Consider the following 27553-nt stretch of genomic DNA (forward strand, 5'->3'; position numbering starts at 1 on the left):
TTTATCATACTGATTATATTGAGGATATCTTTATTCAATATAAATAGTTAATAACAAAATATTTTATATGCAAAAATTTAAATATTGAATACAGAAAAGACAAAATATTTTGGTATGTAGTGGCCCTGATTTGTTTACCAATAGAAGAGACCCCACCCGGGCCCCCGGCCGCCCTGGCTGCTCGCCTCCCCGAAGGAACCCCCAAACTTGTATTCTAACATTGTGTGTCTAACATTGTGTGTATGTGCCGTAAGAGACAGTAGTTACGTTGATAAGAAACGTGTTTGTAGTCACAAGACTGTGTTTTACCTTACAAGGGAACACCGGGGCACGTTTGGCACTTGTGTGGTCGTGATCCCATATCAACAGCGTCCTGCTTGCCTGGCAAGTGGAGTGCCTGCTGAACTTTTGCACCTCTTCTCCATGACTATGTTAACATAGAATATAATTCATATTTGGTTATAAAGGTACAATATGTTAACATGTTAAAATAGTAACTACTTTTTGACTTGGTAGTTTGGAAAGTTGTTACTCGATTTTATTCAGTCGCAACCACAGACACCAATACGTTGTCATCAATAACCTCTCCCCACAAGGCACTATACTAGATCCTCTCATATATATATGCAAACAAGCCTGAATGGTCCCCAGGACTATATACAGTATACTGTATATATTTATACAGTATATTCAATTACCATCATGTTAGCTGGAGACTTAAACTTTAGGACACAATCTAGATGTGTCCTAAAGTTAAGTCTCTGCTCCTGTTAAAATTGACACATGACACTTCTATGTTCATTGCATATACATATATGAGAGCCAGTGAGCATCAAGATCTGATTTTTCTGTGCAATGTAAAATGGTAATTATTTTTGGACTGGTGCTTATGCTGGGTGACTTAGAGAGTTAATTTTCCTGTCTCTATTTTCCTGTTAATTTTGTTTCCCAGATACAAATATCATTTTCCATGCTAGTTTCTTGGCACATGATATTACACTTTGTATTACCCTTCCTAGGTGTCTACTAGTCTGTCAGCTAAACTTTAACTTAAACTTCTAAAATTTAGGAATCCTACATCTGCTTGAAAGGAATAAAAACCAAAATTCTTAATTTTAAAGAGGTTTGTTGTGATGATCAAAATATTATTTTATGATTCTTGTAAGACAAATGCAACTGGATATAAAAAAGTTATAAGTATTTTTCACTTATGTTTATTTTTGGATACGTATACAAATATTGGCAGCTTCATCCTATGCATATGCATTATTAACTCACATCTACCCAAGGACTTTCTGCTACTTGTTTACCTAGTATTGTAAAATCTAAAAATAGAACTCATTCATCAGTCAAATGTCTCATTATCACTGCCTTTGTCTAGGACCAAATGTAGTTAGGTAATTACCTAAATTTTAGCAACAAATTAGCTAACTGCTTGCATGGTAATTATAATATGTCCATTAGTATTACAGTAATTACTGTACTCCATTGGAAATTGACTGTACAGTACTTTTGTTAACTTCTAAATCACTGCAAGTTTTCATTGTATACCTCAGTCCCTAGTTTGAATATTTTGTTTAGGATTGATTGTTCACAAATTTTGTGTGTAAACTGTACCAACTATGTTAGTTCCAAGACATAGAGCTAAAATGTAAGTGGCTTTGCACAGACAAATGTACAAAAATTTACTGACCTGGGAAAATGTGATGAAATGAGGTACAGTACAGTATAAACCACCCAACAGAAGTCGTACATACTCAAACAGTGCATTGCCATAAAAAAGCTAACTTCTGTCCAACCTACCCCTACCACCTTGCCCCACAGAAGAATAGCGGCTCATGCATCACCCGGGGGGTGAGGCCTCTTAAGAGGAGGAAACCCTATAAGGTGGACTATACCTGGGAAGCAGGTTGTGGCATTTACTCTATTTGCCTAACAGTCATCATCTCCAGTGTTCCTGTTGAAGACTGAAAACCTGAGAATTATGAATACTTTGCATTTTTGTTTGATATGCTTTCCAAGTGTATTTTGATATTAGGTATTGGTCTTGATCTGAAGTTTCATTGGGTACTGTATTCCAAAGGTTTATAATTCTTTGGAAGTATTTTCTGTTGTCTATTCAATATTGTGGTTTAGCAAGTTTAATGTTGCTATATAGGTACAGTATCTTCCTCTTATTTAAAATTCAAATACAGTGTATTATTAGATCAAAAGTTAGAATTTTATCTAATTATTTAATTGTATGTTTTTTCAGGGCAGCATGGACAATGAGTGTGGTTAAGGAGCTACAGTTTCAGGAACTGCCAACAGGAGAGCAGTTGGTGACGCCATTTGGTATATTTAGAGTTCGGAATGGCATTGCAATTGGCAGGTATGAACATCATACTGTACATGAATTATTATATGTTCATTATCTTAATTAAGGTTGTACTAACTTATGTAGTCAACACATACAGTATTGTATATCCCCCTCCCTCTCCACAAATGATGGATCCAGGCTCCCTAGTAGATTTCAGAGGCCTTGTGTGATATCTAAGCCTTGATAACTCCAGTGCTGTAGTTCAGGGAGCTACTAAGTGGCCCACCTGAAAGAGACATTTCACTACATTTACCGCTCTTTTTATTTGTCAAGAATTAGCTCATAGTTATCATGTTATTTTCATATAAAATTGATGCATTCTTTTTCTTAAAAAAATATCAGTCTATTAAAATAAATCACTTCCAACAGCCCAGGATGCTAGAGGAAAATTTGTTCATGTGTGTCAAGCAGATTTGGCCAAAAATTCAAGTAAGTTGCTTTATTTTGGAAACCAAGACAATACAGGTACTATACTTCTGGTTTTCAACATGTTAAACTTTCATAGTGAGGTAATATTATTTTGAGGTGATAGTGAGGTTATATAATGCTGAGGTACTTTATAATGAGGTTACACTATGGTGAGTTGCCTTATAATGAGCTTATACTGTGCTAAGCTGCCTTATAGTAAGGCTACACTGTTCAACTTGGTTTATAATGAGGTTACACTATGCTGAGAGGCCCTATAGTGAGCTTATACGTACTATGTTCAGTTTTTTAGGGTAGTATACTATGTTGTGGTGCTGTATAGTGGTTACACTATACAACTTACATGAAAGAATTCGTCTTGGATACAAGTAGTTTAAGTACCAATGGAGATATGGGATGGATACAACAGGTGAGCAGAGAAGTTGATTATGCGGCATGTGTGAAGGACAACATTTGGATCACTACCTGAGAGATTGTGCCCGTCTAAGAGACATTAGAAATATGTGCAATATAATAAACCCCACATTTTGAAGTTTAAGTATGGAAAGCAAATTTTATCAAATATAGATATTGTTCTCTAAAGGTTTTCCACTTTGGGTCAGCAACAATAACATTAACTTGAGGGTTGTAAGATGTTAATCCCTTGTTTAACAATCTGTTTATTTGAGTCAGTTAGGTAAGTCTTTGTTGCATTTGGGTACAAGTGACAGGATGAACAGCTCTGTGGGTATTCTTTTTATAACTGGGGTTGTTGTACATGATGCTATGGCAGTATGTTCACTCACAGGATGAGGGATGCTGCCTAATAAACTAGCCCTCTGTGGCAAAATTACAATGAATTCCATAATAAGTAATGGTAATGTCTTCTTGCAGACATAATAACATAGGATAAAAACCCACACTTGTCTATTTGTGAAATTAATGTAAGGAATTTACACCAAGTGTTTTGCACTCTCCTGAGTGCTTTGTGAAGGTCTGAGTGTGTGGTTAGGATGAGACTTCCATCTCAACGTCTAATCACTAGATGTTGAGATGAAAGTCTCATCCTAATCACACACTCAGACCTTGACAAGCACTCAGAAGAGTTCAAAAGACTTGGTGTAAATTCCTTACATAAATTTCACAAATACACAAGTATGGATTTTTATCTGAATTTCATAATCATACCAATCAGTAGCTACTACTGTATAAATGGATTTTGTAACTCTTATTGTTGATAACTTATAGCTTGTGAAGCAAAATCCAGATACAGTACTATTTTATAATGTTTATTCTTCATTTTGACATGATTTACCCCGAAAGTGAAAAGTGTGAAGAGTGAAGAAAAGTGTTTAGAGTGAAAATGCTTGGCTTCTTTGATTACATAAATTATTTTATTAAAGCAATATGCCAAGTTCAACACTTATATTATATCACCCATCACTTATTTCACCCAACAGATGTTGTGAAGTTTATGATGGTGAAGACTGTGTTACTGGAGAGGCGGTGGCATTGAAGGTGTTTCGTCGCTATCAGCAATATAGAGGAGCACTCCAGCGTGAACTCTTCTTCCTCCATACCTTGAATGCCTCAGGGGCTCCGATTGGTACTGTTACTTTCTTTTATTTCTCCACTTTGCCCTTATATCATCTGTTAAAAAAAGGTCTCGATATTTGTCATTATTTAATGTTTTCCTAAAAATTTACTTTACAGAGTATACAATTCATATTCACCTGGTATGGTACTTGTTCCACACATGGAATGGATAAGACCCTGATAAAATTGAAAAAAAAATCAAATTCTGTATACAAAGTGACAACTTTTTGGCTAGACATATAGATGCACCTCACTCTCAGCCACTAGTGGCTATTTTTCACACCTAACCAGTGTGCTATGCATGCTACATAGCATCAATAAACACTGATACTGTAAAGCACAGTATGAAAGTGGTGCCCGACCTCTTTGTATTTATGTTGAAAGCCATTGAAGCTGTTATCTGCCTCTCATCCTTCAGTAAATTTCTGGCTTCCTAGCAGAGAAAATATACACCACCAGTCTCTTAGCTTCAGAGAGTAATCATAGTCATTCTCCATGGATGCTGGATACCTTCTGTGAGGAAGGGTGTAGAACGAGGCTGTTTCACTGGCACACACAATATCATGTTATATTCTAATGTGAACAACAGCACATGACCAGACATTACACTCACATATGCAAACACTCATACAGCTGGCAAGAGTACAACATCTGAATTCAATGACAATGTATAATCAATAATATAATGATCATAGTGTACATGTAAGGTCCCATCATTTCAGTGGAATGTATTGCAAGGAAATACCTGATGGGATGTTATTTCAATATAATGTCTGAATTTATTTCAGTCAAACACATTGGAGAATTGGAGTGGGAAGGAAGGGATGTGCTGGTGCAGGAGCTGTTGAGCCTCACTGTACGGGATATATTGTTGTGCCAGGAAGGTGGCGCGTGCTCCCCATGGTTTGTCATTACACTTACTACTCACATCCTCAAGTAAGTTGAAAGTAACACTTACCTTTAAAGTTTCATCATTTGATCTTATTTGGGAAAGAATGTAGCCAGCACAAAGGAAGAGGTATCCAGTAAAGCATAGGTTCTACAAATGCACAGCTGTCCAAACAAGACTTAGAGTAAGGCTTGTGTTGTGTAAAGGTGCCAATATACAGTAAATATTATAAATTATTTCTCTAGTTTCAGACTTTTTCTGGACATCAAACTAACAGAATTTTCAAAATATACACTTAACTAGTTCCTTACAGTACAGTATTGTACTTTTGTAGTTGAACACTATCTACAAACTAAAGTGAAAATTTAACAAAATTTTGGTATGAATGTCACAAATGGTTTATCAGTTCATAAAAGAGTAACACAGAAACTGGTAACAAGGTGAGGTCAGAGGTGAAACATATGAGAGGTGATTCTGGTCCTATCTTATTGTAGGCAAGGAAGTTTCATTATATTCATTGTTTGATTTATCACTGCTGAGAAGCCATGGCTAATTCATTTGCATGAAATATTTCATCTACACTGCAAGTTAACACACACATATATATTTCATTTATGTCTGTTAATTTGTACAAAGAATGTAAGCATGACAAAGTACACGTGGCTAGTTAAAATGATTGCTGTCCATGCACAGGGGTCTGAAGCATCTGCATGATAATGGTGTTGTTCATGCAGATCTAAAGCCACCTAACATCTTATGGGATGCTCGCACTGCTACCTTCAAACTTGTAGACTTTGGAGTGAGCTTTACTACTTCAGAACAGTTTCTTCATGCAGTACAAAGCAAAGGTATGTTTGACAGGGTGACCATCCATTGATTGTCATAGACTTCTATGGCTCCCAGACTCTTCTCAAATTCAGTTTTTCTTTATTAAATGTAGTGTATTGTAAATATAATTTTTATTTAACTTTAATAAGCTGATAAATAGTAAATCTCTTTTAAGTCATCACTTATTATTAAGTCATTATTTATCTCCAATTGAAATACCTTATGTTTTTGATGGGATTATTGTTACGGTAAATTGTTTTCTGAGATGGGCTTCCTTAGTGTTTCCCAAGCCAGTGCCATGAGCTGCCTAGGGCACTGCTCAAACACCCGGTTTTAATTGCCTTTTGCCCCATCATGACAACTAATTTCTGCAAACGGTCTTGTCATGTAGTTTAAGCAGGGAGAGAGTGAAACCTCTGATTCATTCCACCACTGAGAGACTGCTCACTATAATACTGTACAAAAGAAATTAAGCAAACCACTCATTACTGTGTGCATGTGATCATTGAGATTGCATAATATTGCAGCTGTGAATGACAACAGAAGTAAATTAAAACCCAGCATTGAATGTTGTGAAATACCAATTTCTGGAGGAGCCCCAGTGGCTCCCTGAACCTATCTTCCTGAGATTGCTCCTTGCTAAAAGATCACATAATCTGCAGCCAGTTCTATTTAGTCTACCCACAACCATTGGCAGAACCTGCACACCCCCATCCCTCACAGATGCATAGAGAGCCGGTGACAATATACCGCCTTGCCATGAAATGCCTCCAGAAAGTCAGTACAGCTTTACAGACAACTGGAGGGTTCACAGAAAATGAAGCCTCGAAAAATTGCCAAACAATTACTGTACTGTACAAACAAGTTACATGGAACAAGGGATTCACTCAAATGAGCTCCAAACTCATTAGTACCAATTATCACCACCTGGCAGCCTGGACCTGGCTCCCAACTGGCTCCCCAAAGCAGTTCTGTTCCTGATGTTGGTGTCACCACAACAACTTGTGGTACTTCCAGTCACACCAGCTCATGGTGAGCCCTAAAAGCTTAATTTACTATGAACCCTCCAGTTGTCTATAAAGCTGCGCTGAGTTTCTGGAAGATTTTTCTGGTTAGGTGGCAGACAGTCATTTGCTCTCTGCTCCTCTGTGAGGGAGGACCAGGTTCTGGCTATAATTCCCCTGTAGGCTAAACAGATCTAGCCGTGGCTATGTGACCTTTTAGTATGAAGTAATCTCAGAAAGATAGCTTCAGGGAGCCACAAGAAGCTCCTGCCAGAAAGCATTAGGAGGTACTGTGATATCCAGCAGTGTTATTAGCTGGAAGGGGATACTCTATTAATCCTATGATAACATCTACCAGGCTGGCAAACCATCCCACACACTTACTCCATGTTAGTTCATATACACTCATCAGAGTACTGTATTCACAAACTCTTTAGTCTCTTTGTAGCCTTATAATATAAATTCTTGTGAGCAGTTAGTCAGTTGGTTCCCTTTTGGATGGCTATCAGTTACTTTTCCTCTTTCCCTGGCTTTGGGTGCCCCTTGGGGGTGAATCAAAAAAGGTGCTAGTAGCTTTAAGGGTGCAGTCAAAGGAGGATGAGTGGATTTCATCATGGGGACTCATTCTTGGGGTACTGGGTACATGTTTCATTTAATAGCTCCAGGTGAAGTATTCTGATGTTTCTTCTTATTCATTTTCGGTTCACCACCTGTTCACGGGCCTTACAACCACTTTGAGTAAGAATAAGCTCTGCAGAAGGCTTTTCCCAGACTGGGCATGCCTTGCTTGGTTGTAGTTGGTGTGGCAGTCACTGGGGTGTGCCCCGCTCTTTGGTTTTGAAGCTACCCAGGCAGTAGAAGAGAGAACCACTGAAGTGGCCCACCAGAATGAGAGATTTTATGACATTCAATTCTAAATTTCTACATTATTTATGCACAGTATTTATTCATAGTATTTTTTTTTTTATTCACAGACACAGGATGTGTCTGAATCTCAATTAGCCTACTGAATAGGGTCCTGTATACATTTTCTGCAAAAGTGTAAATTGAGAATGTGAAAAGTTATTGAAGTTTTTAGTAAGAAGCTGTAGAGAAAGCATTTCTTATTTGTTTTCATTTAGTTAAATATGTGAATGACTCAAAAATTCTTAATGATATCTATTTTCAAATTTTTCATTTTATCATTTTAGACACAATTTTTCCCACTAACTAGACTTAAATGCTTCTGAAATTAGTCTTAACAGACTGTAATTTACATTATCAATCTGTACAAGGATACACTGCCAGAGGCCTGACACTGAGTGTACATAATTTTATTATATTTGTAAACCTGGTTGCTGAGTTTATATAGAAGTGAGCTTCTAATATTTTAGAACTCTTGAATCTGCAAAATTGTAAAATTAAGTTATGGGTTTCGTGGTGTTGACTCTGCCAACTAATGAGTTTCGCAAGGCTGGTAGTAGCCCATAGATAGGTCAATTTAACTATAGGACAGTAATTTATTCATATTTTGATATAACTAACAGGTTACCAGGCTCCAGAATGTGTAAAGTGGAATAGAAGAGTATCAGATCCAATAGGAACTACATTGCAGGTAAAGCGACCAGGACCACCTGCAGACATTTGGAGTGCTGGCTGTATCATTGTTGAGGTATGAACAGTATGCAGATGACATCAATATATTCACTCCATCCCTAACATTCATGGGTCAGGGAAGAGTCAACCTGAAGAAATTTTTTGAATTATATTCAAATATCTAGCGTTGAACAGCTTTTTGCAGCCTTATTGGTTGCAGTACTGCAACTGTGAGCATCATTTTGCAATTTCTTACTTATTTACAAACACCTTTTATATATACAACTTCTACTTAAGCTAATTTTTTTCTGTTGTGAGTGTTATTGTATCTTCATTGCTTCTTTTTTTTCACATTACATGAAATGGATTATCTGCACATGTTATTTGGCAAACGTTTTGCTTATCACTTAGCAGTTTCTCTAATCTAATACAGTATTTTACTAGGTTGTACATGAATTAAATTAAGTTTTAAATATCTTTTGTAGTACAGTATTCCATTTCAATTAATGACTGACATCATTTGAAACCATTTTTTTTTTGCTGTGACTAACCTCCAGCCACAAGGGTAAACCCATTCCTCCAGAAAGAGGCATTTTTATTACATTCAGCACTGAACTTAATTTTGCAGTCATTGACCGGGATTCGGTTATTTTCTGATTCATTGAAATTTGAGGATGTTGATGGAAGATTAAAGTCTGCCTTATCAACTGTATGCAAGAGTTATCCACTGACCTTCCTAAAGGAGACGTACAACTTCATCACCAGGTATTGACATCTGTAACTTCTGTTCTTTATTAGAACTTATTACAAAATACTGTAATCTGAAAGATCTAGAGAAATAAATTGAAATGCAGTAAAATATTCTGTTGGTTACATAAAATATAAAGTGATTCCACGCTTCACTTACAGACATTTATTTTTTAATTTTTGACAGTAGGGTAGAGCAAGGATGATTTGGGGGAAATTATTGTCTAATTTTAGGTATTATATGCAGACTGATTTAAGGCGTGCACTAGGATTGCTACCTATCTTGGCTGTATTGCCTCTCACTTTCAAAGCTCTATCTTAATAAATGTTGGATGTAAACATTTTAAAATGACCCAGTGTAAACTTTCTGAAACATTCCCACATTTTGTATAAAGAATACATAAATACTGTATAATTCCCAAAGCATTAAATAAATTTGTTATAAGATGAAACTTAAGACAAAATAAATATTTATGGACGGGCTTCCTCAGTAGCTCCTTGAGCTAAGTACTGGTACAGTATAACTAAGCCTAAGGAGATCATACCAGGCCTCTGACACCCCCCCTCCCCAACCTATCGTGAGCCAAGACCAGAACCAAGGGATTACAAATACAGTTTATCAAAAGGCCAGAAAAGTTAAGGACAGCAAAACAACAGCTGCTTGCAAGAAAATAGTAATCCTGATGCAAACAAGACAGTTATTTCTGAGTGAAAACTCCCCAATTGTGTTGCCTTTAGCCATGCACCTTGTTCGCTTGCATGGTGTACATTAAGGCGCATCACACTGACTGGCCTTCCCTGCTGCTTTTCATCTTTAGCTAAGAGATGCTGGTTATCTCTAAAAGTGGCTGTTTTGCTAGCAACCATTCCTTAACTTTTGTTTCATTTACACTTCTCAGTTGTGCTTTATGTCACCAACAGCACATGTGCTCTGGCTTTGGACCAAAATTACCTTTCCTAGCAGTCAGCTTGTGTCTCTCTTGCCTAACCAGAGATACCTGCTCTGAAGGGGTTGATTGGTTTGGGTTCTTTCTCTTCAGGTTGTCTCCTTTTAATACATTTTACTTCCAGGTAGCACATGGGACTCGTTCTCCACTGTGAGGCTTTTTGATGGGGAGTGATATTAATTGTGTGTGTGTTTGTGTAGCTCTTATGCTTGGCTCTGCTTCCTGTGCATGCTGGAGCCTTGCAGTTTAGCTGAAAGTTTGCTTGGGTCGCATACATGATAGTTGTAATTGGTTGCTTGATATCCTTCCCTTGCTGTGCATTTTGCAGTCGCTGTTTGGTGTTTGATTTGAAGATATATATCACTTATTCCTGTCACACCTGCCTATGTACCATGTCCCTGTGGAGTTTTTTTACTTTATCAATGTCCATGGTGAAGTTATGGTGTCCCCATCGTATGCTTAACCTGCACTGTAGTTTGCACTTTTCTGGATACAAGCCAGTGTTTATTGATACTGGTGACCATTACTGTTGCCTTTGCCATTCGCCCTGTTGGATTTAAGAGGTCTTTCACCCTCGGGTATGTATCATTTGTCAACACTAGAATTAGGTCATGGCCAATCCACCTTCTCGGACAACAGTCTGAGGCTGCATCAGTGTTGCGTTACCACACTCTGACGTACAATTTTTTTCAAATATATATAGAATCTTATATATTTTTCAAATATATAAGATTTAGATAAACTCAGTGTATCTAAATCTAAATTTAGATACACTGAGTTAGTGAATCAATCTATCTGAAGTGAATCTGAGTTCACTCTAAACTTGAACACTGGTGTCTATTTCATGTCCGCTTAAAGTGTTGTTTTTGTACAACAGTATCTGTCAAGTGGCTGGTTTGTCCGACTTCTGTTTACTCGACTTCCCAGTCTCTACTACTGTCTTTGACTCCTAAACAGCTTTAGGCTTCACGCCTGCAGGTGTCAACAGACAAGAGGCTGGTGAAAATGATTTGAGATTTTCTTGTTTCTTAGAAATGTGACTGGGAGTTCAGTTGTCAGTTGTCTTTCCTCTTGGTCTCTGGGCTCTGAAGGGGATTTAGGTTGTCCCTGGCCCTTCTTCATTTATGATGGGTTAAGGCTTTTGTGTCCCAGTTTGTAGCCTGGATACACCCACACTGCCATTAATTTTGTTGTCTTTACTCATGAGTGTGGGTCCGTAAGACTTGCTTGGTTCATTTTTGCTATACTGTGACCATGTATCTGAACTGGACTGAGGCTCATTTGAGTACAGATTCTCTTTTGCTTCCAGGCTGTAGTATGAGGTTCTCGGTTCATCCTGGTTGGCAGACAACCCCTTGTTTTCCTTCAATAAGTGGCAACTTTTCTGTGAAGGAACTCCCTCAGTACCCAACTAGAACCCTCCAAAGCTTTGGTATCACTCCAAACTCTTAACGAATCACGAGTCCCTACCTGAGACTTTAACCAAATCGGACCCCTATCCTCAGTAGTGATATAGAAGAATCTGGGGACACAAGATCGCTACGCTACCAAAGAAAACACATCAGAAAGGTAGAGCTCATCAAAACAACCAACGGCTTGGACACCATTTGTAACCCCTGATTCAAACTATGTTCACACACATTGTCTAGATTCAACTGCTAGTTAGCATAGCTCCCTCACCACCAGATGGCAGCTCTTGTTTGAAGGGTCCAAATTCCGATCTCGGTCTCTGGTAGGCGTTCGTTGGTCATAGATCTCTTGGGTCTTTTCCAAGGCTTGGAGGTGTCCAGGTTGTAAAATATAAAGGCTATTGAGTTATCAATCAGAAACAAGTATTTCATTACAGTACATTCAAATCTGAATTTTGTAATTGGTGCAAATTTTATTTTCCGGTAAGTTTATTATGGATGTTGTGTTTGAGCACTGTAAAGGTGATGGTGTATTTCATATTACAAGATTAAATTAAAAATGTTACCCATTTTACAGATGCTTACAGATAATTCCAGAGGAAAGAGCTAATGCTTGGGATTTACTGTGTGACCCATGGTTGATGTATCACTGTCGCCCATCATACAGTGACCTCATGATCCTTCCAACAGCTGTACTTCGTATTCTCAATGTGACAGATGCTAGTTCCTCTGACTGTGCAGGTAAGTAGCTGGCAGATAATTTATTTTCAATGCACGGTGGGCCATTTCCCACACAAAAATGGGAACAGGGTTAAGTTATTAGTTTCGGGAAGGTTGTCCCACTGTGGCTCCCTGAAGCTAGTTGCCTGGTTTGCTTCCAAACTGTCATGCTCCCCCCCCTCCCCAAGGTCCTTGTGAGTCAAAAAAAGCCTACCACAGACCAGAGGCAGACTGGTGGCTCCCTTCTGGGTATTTCCTCTTTATTTCCTTCTCATGGGTAGATAGCTTCAGGGAGCCACAAGGGGCTCCCACCAGAATACCAGCATTGAAAATGTAATGAAATGCCACTTTCTGGGTAAGCCGCAGTGGCTCCCTGACATCCTCCCTCCCCAAGGAAGTCGGGAGTACTGTAGTTTTTTTCATTTCTCCTCCCCCAAACAAGGGGAAGAGGTGGGGTGAATGAGCTTGTACAGTGTACTAGTTTCAAAAATTTTTGATAATTTGTTTACATTGTTAGGGGAGTTCTTTTGGCGATTTTGAAGCATCAATCATTCCTTATAACCAGCAGTGGTCTGTTTTGTTTTGCAGACTTTGTGGGTACTTCCTCGGTGGTGGTGGATATGATTAAAATTCACTGACAATTTATCAAAGTGCCACTGCTCTCTGCACCTCTTTATATCGGGGGGCCAGGTTCTGGCTCATGGTCCTTAGTAGGCCGAAAAGAACCGACTGATGGCACCTAGTACTGTAGTTTGGCACTGTATCAGCATTATAGCTTCAGGGAGCCACCAGGGCTCACCCAGAAGGTGAAATTTCATTATATTCAATGTCTTTTTGTGCTCATATATTGATTATTGATATATTGATTATATTGATAATTGATATATCAATAGTGGTATGGTATTCATTATTTATAAACCTAAATCTTATAATTGCAAATAGCACGCATTTTGCATGCAAATATATACATGGATATCACTGATGTGCTGTTGGGGCTTCTGAATAAAATTATCTCCAGGCGATTGAAGCATATGGGCCAATTGTTCTCAAGTGATTGGAGCAGTGTAAGGGTTAAACACTGATGGTCATTCCTGTTGTCTAGTCATTATGCCTGTTGGACACAGAACTGACATCTTTCTATATAGAGAAAAACTTAAATACAAAGGAGTAAAGGCAGTGGCCTATTTGCAAGTCTGTGCCTTGCAGTATAAGAATTTACAATCCCTGTTTGTTCACTCTTCCAACATAAACTATTGGTTCTATCTTCAAATGACTTGTGCTCCTGGATCCTTTTCTGAGTTTCTGTAGTCCTCTGCTTTATTTCCTATTGCAACCATGGTTGTTGCTTGCAGGTTGTTTCCACTGGTTGTGGCTCTTCATGCCTTCCTACTTGTGGTTTTAGTTTCTCTCCAGATGTCTGCTTGGTCTCTCTCATTCATTGCCCCACTCTCTTCTTCCCTTGGAGAGGCAATGCATTAAAGTCCCTGAAAAGAACAAATTATCCAAGAAAATATTAAATAAACAGAAAACCTGAGAGATACCTTCAAAAACTTGTGTCCTGGTAAGTTAATTATAATTGATTTTCACACACAAAAAAATAATAATAGTGTATACATTTTTTTTTTACAGATGTTGAAAAATCGCTATTGAACTTGTGTAAGAAATATGGTGATGTGACCGGCTACCACTTGGAACTAGTGACTGGTAATTTTTACGTTCGGTACGAAACTGCATCATTGGCAGAAATAGCATTGCAACAGATGACAGAAATGGTGTTCAGTGATCGAACATTAATTGTTACTTTTTATCCTCTTATCTCTTGGGAGAATGAGGAATTTTATTAGTTTTATGTTATCACATCTTTCCTCATAAGAATAATAATCTAATACAGTAATATATTTACACTAGTCTGCATTAGTACAAATTAAATTAATGTATATATTTTAATAAATGTATTTTTATCCGCTTCAAAGTGGGAAAGATATATGTACAGTATATCCATGTGACAAAGGGGTCATGCTGAAGGTTTAACAAAACAAAACTAAGCCTAGTAGAGAAAGACAAAGGTAAACCCTTGAATGCATGACAGTTTGAATTTTTGAATTTTCTGTACTACAGCATATTAATATTATTATACTTAAACAAATCTTGTAAATTTGAAAGTCATATTTAAAATCTTTCTGATCTTTCTGATTAACAATGCAAAAACTAAAATGTAAAAAAAAAAAATCTAAAACACTGAGAATCTCAGTCTCTTTTGTGTCTGGGAGTACGGATGAGAGAGTGAGTGAGTGAGTCCCATAATCTATGCTTGGAAAATACTTCACAGTAAAGTTTTTAATCTGCAACAGCTTACTGGAGTGAAAAGTATGGATGCCATGAACTTCACCCATGAATACTGTACTATGTCAACATTCGAGGTCCATGACTTCATACATGTCAGGAAATACAGTAGACTCCCATGTCTGTTATTATTTTACCCTTTTCCCCATAAATAATTGAAACCATAGAAATATTCTACAGAATAAATTAAATTCTGTGCACAATCAAGCATAGCAATGTGAAGCATCTGCAGTACAGGAAGTCTCCATTATACAAACATTCGTCCAACCGAACAGCCTCCCGTGATGATCTAACCACACCAGAAGATAAATAAACGACGACGTTTCGGTCCGTCCTGGACCATTAACAAGACATGCGACTTGATAATGGTCCAGGATGGACTGAAATGTCGTCGTCTTTTCATCTTCTGATATGTGGTTTGGTCATCATATCTTCAGTCACGTTATTGTGATTCATCATCCTCCCATGTCCCAGTTTTTCTCTCTCAATCCACTGGATACATATAAATCAATCAATATGTGCACATAACCCACTAGTGTCATGCTGTGACCCACACTACCCCTGTCAGCAGTACTGTGATTACTCTCAAAAAGAACTAATTCTCTCGACTCACAATATTCTAATAGATCAAGGTAATTTCTCATGTAAATGGTGGTGGTTTGAGTCAGTGGCAGACTAATTGTGTTAATTTCCTTGATGCTTGTCATCCACAGCCAATGGCTTTATGATTCTTTGTTTATTCCTTCACCTATTTCCCTGCCATTGCTGTTGTATAGTAGGCATAGGCAGGAAGACAAGCATTCTCAGTAAGGGTTGAAGTCTGCCAGGCAGTCAGTCTCACATGTAAGAAGCCACCATGTAGTGGTTGAGGGGGTGGGAATTGATACAAAGGTGAAGATGGCAGAGTATCATGGGTGGGGATGAGAGGGTGTTGGGTGAATTGACTTGTGGGAGCGAGTAATTAGGTGTGTCGGAAGTGGGTGGGTGAGGGGTGTTTAGAATCTTTATGAAAGTGCTTCTGGGAAGATGACAGTTAATAGGGGAGCTCTCAAGTCCTTAGTTACCAACAGACTTGTGATTTGAACAAGACCAGAGCATGTTTACCCTGTTGGTTGGGTGGAGTTACCTGGGTTGCTGATGGATGGAGGGTTTAAGTAATTATCAAAAGAAGGCACCAAGCCAGGGAGATTATGTAGCACCAGTGTTGCTGGATATACCAAAAGGTGCTAAATATCACTAAGGATGGCAATATGAGAACAAAAACATATAAGGTGAGTAATATTAAAGGCATCAGATTCACCAAGGATTTTGTCGTCAGATGTTAGTAAAGCAAGACATACAATCGTCCTGAAAATTGGGCCAATCCACAAGGTGTGCACGACTAAGTGGGACAATGCAGTTTGGATGTTTTGCAGTTTCAGTTGTTTGTAAATGCTTTATCTAGTGGGGTGGCAGATTATAACTCCCTGTGCCTCTGTGAGGGAGCCAGGTTCTGGCTCTGGTTCAATACTCAGGGAGCCACAGGGTGACACCAAGAAAACCCAGGTAAAGTTGTTTCCCCATTGTACATAGCGCCATTTCCCTGACTGCAAGGCCGCTGGGAAAGATTGACATGTGCCCAAAAACACTCAACATAGCCTACCGAGTACTAAGTGAACAAGCCTGGCTGTTCGTGTTAACATTCATACAAAATTCTTAATTCAAGTCTACATGTTTCCACTTATAAATTTAACCACCCTCCACATAAGTATGAACCTGGTTTGTAATAGCGAAACTCCAAACAGGTAAAAATAAGAGCTTAAAAGTATTTCAAAACCACATTTTTTTCAGTGATCCTTCTAGTTCACAATGCCATCTATAACAGCATATGGTAAATTGAGGAAAATCCTACCTGTGCCTCCTTTTCCAAAGAAATTAATAAATTGTATGCTTTCTATTTTTATTTAAACATACAGTATACAAGTTATTAATACAAAATATATATCATGCAACATTTTTTATTTTAAAAAATTAATTATCCAACACCAAATAAATCTCAAAATGACTGTCAATATTGAATGAAACAACTTCATCTACTTATAAGTTATAAAAAAATTTTTTTTTAAAGTTACACTAACGACACACTGTCTAATTAGGTACCATGCTTCATCAACATTGCACTTCAATGTATAAAAAGTAATGTAATAAGAATCACTTGAGTCCTACATAAATAAATGGAATGCATTTTCTTGTGCTCAACTGTACTAATTAGTCACCAGGAGTATGAGTACAATTACAATAAAAAATGCAGATATCACAGTCAAATTTCAATAAATTTCTATATCTTGTCTTACACTAGAATGTGTGTGTTCGGAATAACTGCCACAAGTGAAAATTTTTTTGCAATACAAAGAAAAAATACAAATGTAGATCCAAGATTAAATGCAGTAAAACATTCTTTCCGTACCTTACACTGTGCAGGATGTGCACACTTGTGTCCTAGGCTTCGACAGGCTGACTAACTTCTATTAATCACAATACAGTGTCTAATTTAAAACCTGATGGCTTTAATTATATATATTTATTTTATTAAAATAAATTTTAATATACATCAATATTTTGAAATAGTATTTCAAACCCTTACCCATTCACTCAAGAACATATGAGGATGAAACACTCGTGTCGCACACTACCCCAACTACATAATTGGAACGTACCGATAAATCAATCTTCAGGCACAAAGTAACACTTTATGCTCTTCCTTATTATCTATTCATATCTTTAATATTGTTGCACTTCAGAGCTTCACTTCCCAGAGGCACTGGCTGTGCACAGAATCACTCAGTTGTTTCAAATGTCTTTGCAAGTTAAAAATATTTAAAATATTTATAAAAAATATTCACACTCATCTGGGCAATACATATTCCACGATCAAAATGTCAACTCTGCACAACTATTTTACATCATTATCTTGCTCACTGAACATCTCAAGTAAGAATATGCACGGAATGTTTTACCCATTTATACACTGTATATACCTGTATATATGAATATATGTGTGTATAGGTACATTGTACGAAGTATATTATATACACCGACTATTAAATGCAATAAATTTCTTATTTGGTAATAACTGTAATACTATAGTAGCAAATGCCAAGGAGGACTTTAATCTGTCAAAATTAATGAAACTAACAATTTAAGAAAAAAAGACCAAATGAGACATTTTTAAAAGTGCTGTACTGTTGTTTCCTTGACAAAAAGACAATAAAAGGTATGCTATACACAGCACCCAAAGTAGGCGAGTGCATTACGGAGAGAAACCACAGTGGATGGGGTTTAATATGTAGAGCAGCCACAATGGGTAGGTTCAATACGGAGAGTAGCCACAGTAGACGGGTGCATTACGGAGAGTAGCCACAGTAGATGGGTGCATTACGGAGAGTAGCCACAGTGGGTACACTTGGGTTTCTGACAGCAGCAAAAATAAGCAATGATGCCAGGGATGATAAAACAGGGAAGTAGCAATATGCAACAGATCCATGTACAACAAGATGGACTCTTCTTTATTTTTCCTCTCTGAAAAAAAAACAATGAAGAAACTTTCTTAGATATTGTAAATACTGTATGACAGTAAACTAGAAAAGGTTGCTGGCCACTTAAGCAAGTTATGTGTGCCAAGTGAAATAAAAATATTATTAAACATGTACAATATATATTATTATACACCAAAGATCATGAGCATCCATGGAAATTTAAGCATGAAGTTAAATTTTTGTATGCAAGTTATCTCTTGAAATCCTCAGTACAATTCGTTGAACCTGTATTTGAAGTTGTGTCTTATTCTGAGGTCAACAGTAAATGATCTGCCACTAGATTATAATACAGATTTTGTATGTTCACAGTTATACTTTCCTAAAACTAAGAAAGAGGCTAAACAACAAGAAATGGTCAAATTATTATTCAAATCCATCAGTTTGATTATAGCATCATTGGATGGTTGGGCTGTATAACGGTGGCCCATTATGAAACATTAGCCCTTATGCTGCAGATTTTTAATTTTGGCCCATCATATCCTTGGGTCTATTGGGGCAAAGAAAAAACCCTAGTGTTGAAAGTAATGAAAGGTCACATTCGGTTAAAGCCCCGGTAACTCCCTGAAGCTATCATGGCAAGATTGCTCATTTAAAGATTCACATCAGTTGCTGGAGTTGTGCTTGGCCTACTGGGAACCAGAACCAGAATTTGGTATCCTCACAGAGAGCAAGTGACAATTCAGAATTCAGAAAGTCAGCTTTACAGGCAACAGGAAAGTTCCCAGAAAACAAAGCCTCGAAACAGCTAAATGACTGCAAATGATTTACACAGCACAAGCAATTTACTTAAACAAGCTTAAAGCTCGTTAATACTGATCAACAACACCAAGGGGCCTGGCCCCAGCCCACAGCTAGCTCCCCTGACCAGCCAATTCTGGAGCTGATGAACGGCCTATGAGAATGAAACTGAAATCAAACGAATTCAAAAATGAAATAACCAAGTTAGCTTGAAAATGTGATATTAATATGTAATACAAGCAACATGGAGAACATAAAAGAAAAGGATTCCATGATGAAATTGGAGAGAATGAAGGAATATTTGATGCTTGAAAGAAATTCATGGTCGAATCCCATTCAGTGTTCTTAGATTTTATTATAATTAGCACAGATAAAAAGACGAGCATTTAAAAAATTTGGCTTCCAAGTTTAGTGCTCTGATCCAAAGCATTTTTGACTATGCACATAATGTGAACAAATTAGAATTTTTAGCAGACACATACTCAGATGTCATTGACAGCCAAACTGAAATTGTAGAAGTTTCTTTCGTTCAAAGACATACAAAGAAATAACAAGCACTAGTAATGTGGCAAAATAAAGAATAGAGAAACTGACCATCAATAATGTACTTACATTCATGATCACTAATGACATGTGTTCCATTTATTCTAGCCTGTCCACATTGTAACACATTTTTCTGACCTTACCAATAACCAGCACAGTTGCACAACAATCCTTTAGACGGTTGAAACACAGAGTCCTACCTTCATTATACAATGAGCGAGGATAGATTGTCTGGGTTAGCTTTGTTCTCCACTAAAAGACAGTTGGCTACCAAGGTGAATTACAATAAAGTACTGTAAGCTCACTTATCCAAATTATGTTTGACAAAAACTTTGTGAATTTAGTTTCACAAAATTTTGGTAGTTTGTTTCCATTATTGGGGTAGTTCTTTTTTGCAGTTTTGAGGCTGCAATATCTCTCTAACCATGCAGTAGCCAGTTGAATTTTGCCGACTTTCTGGGTGCTTGCACTGGTGGTGGCAGGGAATAACATGACATGAATAACTTTAAATGTAAGATGTTCATAATGCCACTGCTCCCTGAGCCTCTCTGAGGGGGGGACCAGGTCCTGGCTCGTGGTCCTTGGTAGGCCAATAAGAACTTCATGACTGATGGCACCTAGTAGTATGGCACTGAATCACTAATAGCTTGAGGGAGCCACAAGAGGCTGCTCCTAGAAACTGTACTCTTAATGCTATAACTGGAAAGTCTGGAATAGATTGTGGTGCCAAGGATAGTTCCCAGAGAACACAAATTATTGAAGGATACATGTTAAGTCATACTGTACTTACCCTACACACACTACAAGTGCCTGGGGTTAGACCTCCTACCACAACAACTTGTGTTGGTTGGATACACGCTGCAGTCGCAGGGGGAGCTTGCTGAGTAGCTATAACAACTCCAGGCTGTTGAGTGTGGATTACTGAAGCTGGAGGAGGCTGAGCATACGAGGCAGGTGGCTGAGGATACGAGGCAGGTGGCTGAGCATACGAGGCAGGTGGCTGAGCATACGAGCCAGCAGTGGGTGGCTGATTATATCCACCACCTGGAGGTGAGTATGGTGGTGGAGGTTCAGGATATGGTGGATTGTATAACCCAGCTTCTTGTGGGTGATTATAGTCTTCAAATGAATTTAAAGGCCTCTTTTCATCAGTAGTTTGCAGATTACAAGGATCTGCTGGTGGTGCTGATGGAGCCCCAATGTTTGGATAAAGATCCTGAAAATACAAATGTACTGTACAATACTGGACATGTTTTTCAGTGGTACGTGGAAGATATCCCAAGTCCCTTAAATCAAGCATATTATTATTATTCAAACATTAAAAAATATTCATAACACTAGTCTATTTACCTCACTCTGTACATGTACTATACAATATGGATATACAATACAGAATGGAAAAAGGCAACGACTGAAAATGAGTGTGGGTGGTGGTTGTGAATGTGGGGATGGGAGGTGGGGGGAATTGGCTGTATCAGTGGATGGGTTGTATGCCTACCTCTTGGTGTCTATGGAGGAGTGAAATCCATCTTTTATGCACTGCCTCCTCGTCATCTATACCTGGTATGCCAATCAAGTTCATCACATTTTTTCTTAAATATGTGGCTGGAAATGCCTGGAAATGACCACCTGTATATTCCACTGATGTCCTTTTATCTTACCTCCCGGGCATGCAGCCCGGCAAACTTCTAGACAGTAAAATACACTACCTCAGGGACAGAAACCCCCCAACAAAACGAGATAAAGATGCATCTTCATGCAAAACATCATAGAATGCTCAACTAATGTACTGCTAGAATCAAGTCAATTCCAGAAATGTACTTCAATGATAGTGCCAGAGGAGGAAGTGAGCAAATACGGACTGGGAGGAAAAATAAAATAAGCCTCCACAAAAAAAAAAAAAAAAACTCTGGCCAAGATGGTGCAAGGCCACAAAAGGGAAGATGGCATCCTTGACCCTCCTCAAACAAGCTATTAAAACACTAAATACCTTTCCCTGACACAGGAGGAAAAGAAGGAAGAGCCATATAGCCTACATCCCACCTAAGGTTCAAAAGCAGAAATGCTATGCAAACGATCTCAAATAAGAGAAGCTCAACTTCTCAACCAGTTTGGAAGAATAGCAAGAAATATCGTACCTCATTTAACAAATTTCACTCGCATTTCTCCATATGACATTTGAAAGATGACAAAATACGATATTTGTGTGTTTTGCATCTATTGTAAATTCTAAATACTGAATCACACAGTATAAGCCTTTCATGAGTCTCTCCTAAATATTGTACATCATCCTACTAAATTTCTTGAACAAGTCATGTATGTTAGCTTACTTGTTCTTTAGTATTAAATGTTTACTCAATTAAACTCATCAACAATTTCATCAACAATTTAACTGAATTATCTTGAAGTAAGCCCAAAACTCTCTGTGTACTAGTGGCTTCATTAAATGTGCATTTAATTTATTAAATTAAATCTTTATTAAATCTTTATGCAATAATAAATAAGCAACCACTATCATGCTGTGCTGTATATTTTTAATAAAGTTATTATCATTAATTATTATTATAAAAACAGGAAGGGAGAATGAATACAAAACCTAGGGACTTTTAGCTCCTCAAAAGTTGAACCCCAATAAATCCCTGTACAGTATTGCATATAATGAAACCCCTTTCTGGTAGTCCCTCTGTGGCTCCCCAAGCTGCCTACCTGGTAAATAGGAGCCGCTTCATATTGGCCCTATAGGCCTTATGCAGTTTCCTTAATTCTTAGCTCTTGCCTTATGTTATAGCAATTAAAGCAAATATCCAACCCATGCTGCTCCACAGGATGACCTGGACAAACTGAAAACATGGCCAAAACAGTGGCAGGTAGAGTTTCACTCAAACATTTGCAAACTAATAGAGCTCAGTGCTGGCAACAGTTGGCCAGCTTTCCCTCAAAGCCCACATCAAAAGGACATCATGCACATGCAGGGTTAGCCAAAATAAAAACAGTCTTTAGAAACATGAATTTTGAGTCATTTAGCATCATATGAACCATATACACACCATACCAATTTTGGCATATGCAGAGCCAGCATGGAGCCCTTTCTTTATTCATTACTAATTTACTATGTCACTTCTTATTAACTTCAAGATCATGAGAAGCACTGTTTTAATATGCTCTAGCATCTAACAAAAGTATTAAATACAGTATTGACATCAATCTTTTTATACAATAGTATCAAAGAATTTTTATCAGTGTAATAAGGCAGTATTGGTTAAAACTGACATTACTACAGCTCCAAAGAACAGTGTATTTAAATTGAAAGGAAGCAGAAGAGGACATCAGCAAGTCAAGAAATTATAGTATCTTGTATATGTGATCAGAAAACGGAAGGCATAGAAAGAAGTGCTTTTGAAGCACTTCTAACAGTGCTTCAAGAAAAAAATATGACATGGAACTTGAACATCAAATAATGCAATAAGCATGGCAGGGATAAGAGACCAGGAGGCAAAACTCAATCTCACAATCTTTGATTTGTAACCACCAATAGGTACTAGCAGGCGAATATAAGCAATGCTGACAGTACTAATACTACCAATGCCAAACAAATACAATCCTCCTTAAAAATAGAACATCACTGTTAGAAAACCAAAGGCAACAATCAATCAGTACTGTACAATAAATGATTCTTGAACAATTACAGTACACAATAGTTATTGTCCCTCTATCCTAAGCTACTCACCGGCTTGTACTTTGGTGGCTGATCCATGTGGCAAGAATTTAAATGTTGCAGTGATGATGACCAATCTATTCTTGCTTTCTGCTGCCAGTTCTGAGAAGAGGATAAATACACAGTATTGTATATCATACAGAACTTTCAATGCATTGAAATGTCACTGTTATAAATGACAAACACACAAAAGGTGGAAATGATGCACCATTTAAAAGTGCATGAAAATATATAAATAAATATATATAAATAAATAAATAAATAAATAAATAAATAAATAAATAATTAAATAATATATATATATATATATATATATATATATATATATATATATATATATATATATATATATATATATATATATATATATATATATATATATATATATATATATATATATATATATATATATATATATATATATATATATATATATATATATATATATATATATATATATATATATATATATATATATATATATATATATATATATATATATATATATATATATATATATATATATATATATATATATATATATATATATATATATATATATATATATATATATATATATATATATATATATATATATATATATATATATATATATATATATATATATATATATATATATATATATATATATATATATATATATATATATATATATATATATATATATATATATATATATATATATATATATATATATATATATATATATATATATATATATATATATATATATATATATATATATATATATATATATATAAGTCAGGTACGTTTTTGACTCACAATCAAGAATTCCGGGTTCGAGTCCCGGGCAGGACAGAAATGGTTGGGCAAGTTTCCTATCAGCTAATGCATCTGTAAAGATGGACATTATGATGCACATAATGTGCATCTAGCAATAAGTAGCTACCCAAGGAGTTAGGCAGCTTGTTGTGGGGTTGTATCCTGGGGAGGGTCAGTAATTCTACCTGGGGGAAGGGGTCCATAGAAGCCTAACATGCATATAAACTGTACGTTTTTGAGACTTCTTTGGCGATGTGTTGTATGTGGGTGCTGCAGTTCAGTCTCTTATTTATGTATAGGCCAAGGAACATTCCCTCATTTTTATTACTAATGTTAACACTGTCTATCTGAAGTCGAATTCGATTTAATGATTTACTACCAAATAAAATGCAGTAGATCTTTTCTATGTTTAGTGTGAGTTTGTTTGTTGACATCCATGAATGGGCTTTTTTTAATTCATTGTTGACAATATTATTTAGTACAGTATATGTGGGTTGGAGTCAGAATAGATGAAGGTTGTATCGTCAGCAAATAGTAGAAGTTTAAGAATGTTAGAAACATTTGGCAAATCATTTATGTATATACAGTATGAAATAGGAGAAGTCCCAAGATGTGGCACCCCCTATTGTCAATGGTAGAGTGAGGATGTTATGCTATTGATGGCTGCATATTGGTGTCTGTCACCGAGATAGAAATGAATATAGTCCAGAGCAAGGCCTTGGATACAATAGTGGTGAAGTTTAAGTAAGAGGTAGTTATGGCTTACAGTATCAAGGCCTTCCTCAGGTCAATGAAGAGGTCAATTGGGAACTCATTTTTGTCAAGGGCTGAGTAGATTATATTAAGCAGACTAATAATGGCAACATTAGTATTTTTTGGGGAATGGAAGCCAAACTGGCAGAGACTGAATATGTTGAGTTTTACAAAGTAAGAATAGAGCTGTTTATAAATATTTTTTTCAAATATCTTTGAAAGTATAAGTAGATTTGATATTGGTTTATAATTGTTTATGTCAGCTGTCTCACCTCCTTTATGAACTAGTGTCACTCTTGCTTTTTTTTAAGGCTATCAGGAAAAGTATGACACAGAGATTTGTTGAACAGCAGAGCTATGGGTCGTGCAAGAACAGGGGCAGCACTCTTATATATCATAGATGGTATTTCATTATATATAAATATATAAATAAATAAATAAATAAATAAATAAATAAATAAATAAATAAATAAATAAATGTTCCCAGCTTTGGTTTTAACCCAAAGTAGTCGTTAAAGGCCACGAGTGTTAGTGGCCCTCAAGTAAATTCTGGTAAAATACGCGATATGATGATTCCCATTATCTTACTATCAGTATAAATTATAGTGATTTAAGAAACTCTGTTGTCTTAGAAGAGAACAGGAGCCAACACAAATTAATACAGGTATGTACGAAAGACTTCCTATGGACGAAACACTATTGTGAATGGAACGAACACTGAGAAAAACCTGTAGCTATGTGACCGGTCCCGGGTCCTGTGCACCCGTCCAGATCCTGTACACCCCGTCCAGGCCCTGTACACCCCGTCCTGTACACCCGTCTCCACTACCACACGCCACTCCTGCCTGCTGGAACAGTAACTCTCACTAATTCACAGTTATGACCAACGTTACCGAGTGGATTATACACGTACGGAGATGTCATCAGCTGGGCTGGCTGTCAACAGTCACCACCACCTGACTGTTGCTCACCTCATCCACCCGACACACACAACAGCTTTAACACCCTCCACCGACCAGTTACTCACACTGGCGACTGTCTACAGTCTTAAGACAGGTGTGAGGAGAGACAGGAGGCCGCTACAACACTACAGGGAGAGGCCGTGGTGGTCGCCGCCTGCACCAGTAGTCACTAGAGTACTGCGGCTCCCACCCTCCCTCTCTGGCCTTGACGGGTGCAAGGCCTTAAATCCACCACTTTACTCACCGCTCCTTTCGTCCTCCTAACTCACCCCTTGATTCGCCTTCTAACTCATCCCTTGGTTCGCCTCCTAACTCACTCTTTGGATCACCTAACTCACCCCTTGATTTGCCTCCTAACTCATCCCTTGGTCCGCCCCCTAAGTCATCCCTTGGTTCACCTCCTAACTCATCCCTTGGTTCGCCTCCTAACTCATCCCTTGGTTCGCCCCCTAAGTCATCCCTTGGTTCGCCTCCTAACTCATCCCTTGGTTTGCCTCCTAACTCATCCCTTGGTTCGCCCCCTAACTCATCCCTTGGTTCACCTAACTCATCCCTTGGTTCGCCTCCTAACTCATCCCTTGGTTCGCCTCCTAACTCATCCCTTGGTTTGCCTCCTAACTCATCCCTTGGTTCGCCTCCTAACTCATCCTTTGGTTCGCCTCCTAACTCATCCCTTGGTTTGCCTCCTAACTCATCCCTTGGTTCGCCTCCTAACTCATCCCTTGGTTCGCCTCCTAACTCATTCCTTGGTTCGTCCCCTAACGCATCCCTTGGTTCGCCTCCTAACTCATCCCTTGGTTTGCCTCCTAACTCGTCCCTTGGTTCGCATCCTAACTCATCCTTTGGTTCGCCTCCTAACTCATCCCTTGGTTCGCCTCCTAACTCACCCCTTGGTTCGCCTCCTAACTCACCCCTTGGTTCGCCTCCTAACTCACCCCTTGGGTCGCCTCCTAACTCATCCCTTGGTTCGCCTCTCGATTCACTCATTAACTCGCCCCTTAACTCACTCATTAACTGGCCACTTAATAATAATTTAAGAAGGGTACATAAATACATACATTACCTGAATTTACCTTATGTCTATTATCTCTCTAGTGGGATCCATGAGAACAGGAAGTCGGCGGCTTGTTAAAGGTTTTCCCTATGTTCAAAAATAAAACCAGGGGGTGCCTAATTTCATCCTCATAGTTTCCTGTCTAGTGCACTAAGCTCGCACTGTGTCTTGTGTTACTCAAGCCCCCAATATATGTACCTAAGCCATTCAACTTCATTGTAATCACTGCTATCATCTTATTCATGGTTATTATATTGAACGCATATTTTACATTATACCTAGAAATAATCCTTAAATTACACTACAATGTACCTGTTGATAATCCTCAAATTTTATTATAATGTACCTACTAATCTGAGTCAAATTTTCTTGCAATGTACCTGTTAACATTTCTCAATTTTGCTACAAATTACCCATGGCTTTACAAGGATTAAAAACATCAATGCTATGTACTCTCACAAACCCAATATACCCTCTTGTATGTAAATAAATAAATAAATTTGTTCTGATGGTTTTATCGAGCTGAAGTTGTAAATTCAGCCGTCTTTTGGCATTTAAGGCTTCTGTAGGGAGTTCCATGGGTTTAT

General features: G+C 37.5%; 2 protein-coding genes across 11 annotated transcripts; one reads left to right on the top strand and one right to left on the bottom strand.

Moving 5' to 3' along the window:
* Window positions 1–138: 138 nt before the first annotated feature.
* LOC123764376 (serine/threonine-protein kinase Kist) lies at window positions 139–14943 on the top strand. Of its 4 annotated transcripts, none has more exons than XM_069315968.1 (9): window positions 139–226; window positions 2255–2371; window positions 4225–4370; window positions 5149–5296; window positions 5943–6097; window positions 8608–8732; window positions 9285–9421; window positions 12337–12500; window positions 14109–14943. In XM_069315968.1, exons 2-9 carry the CDS (start codon window positions 2268–2270, stop codon window positions 14321–14323), a joined length of 1194 nt encoding a protein of 397 aa, XP_069172069.1. In that variant the 5' UTR covers window positions 139–226; window positions 2255–2267; the 3' UTR covers window positions 14324–14943. The 4 variants fall into 4 exon arrangements, with proteins under 4 accessions (XP_069172069.1, XP_045608040.1, XP_045608041.1 ...); XM_045752084.2 differs by having other exon boundaries at window positions 146–467; XM_045752085.2 differs by having other exon boundaries at window positions 146–384.
* A 1801-nt stretch (window positions 14944–16744) lies between these two features.
* On the bottom strand, window positions 16745–26136 carry LOC123764377 (uncharacterized). 7 transcript variants are annotated; one of them, XM_045752091.2, is made up of 4 exons: window positions 25978–26136; window positions 23406–23495; window positions 20469–20894; window positions 16745–18380 (listed from the first exon to the last, which is right to left on the bottom strand). In XM_045752091.2, exons 2-4 carry the CDS (start codon window positions 23430–23432, stop codon window positions 18237–18239), a joined length of 597 nt encoding a protein of 198 aa, XP_045608047.1. In that variant the 5' UTR covers window positions 23433–23495; window positions 25978–26136; the 3' UTR covers window positions 16745–18236. The 7 variants fall into 7 exon arrangements, with proteins under 7 accessions (XP_045608047.1, XP_069172070.1, XP_045608052.1 ...); XM_069315969.1 differs by having other exon boundaries at window positions 23406–23489; window positions 25977–26129; XM_045752096.2 differs by having other exon boundaries at window positions 25922–26113.
* Window positions 26137–27553: the final 1417 nt, after the last annotated feature.

Source organism: Procambarus clarkii, chromosome 82 (genome assembly GCF_040958095.1).
Source record: "Procambarus clarkii isolate CNS0578487 chromosome 82, FALCON_Pclarkii_2.0, whole genome shotgun sequence".
NCBI lineage: Eukaryota > Metazoa > Arthropoda > Malacostraca > Decapoda > Cambaridae > Procambarus > Procambarus clarkii.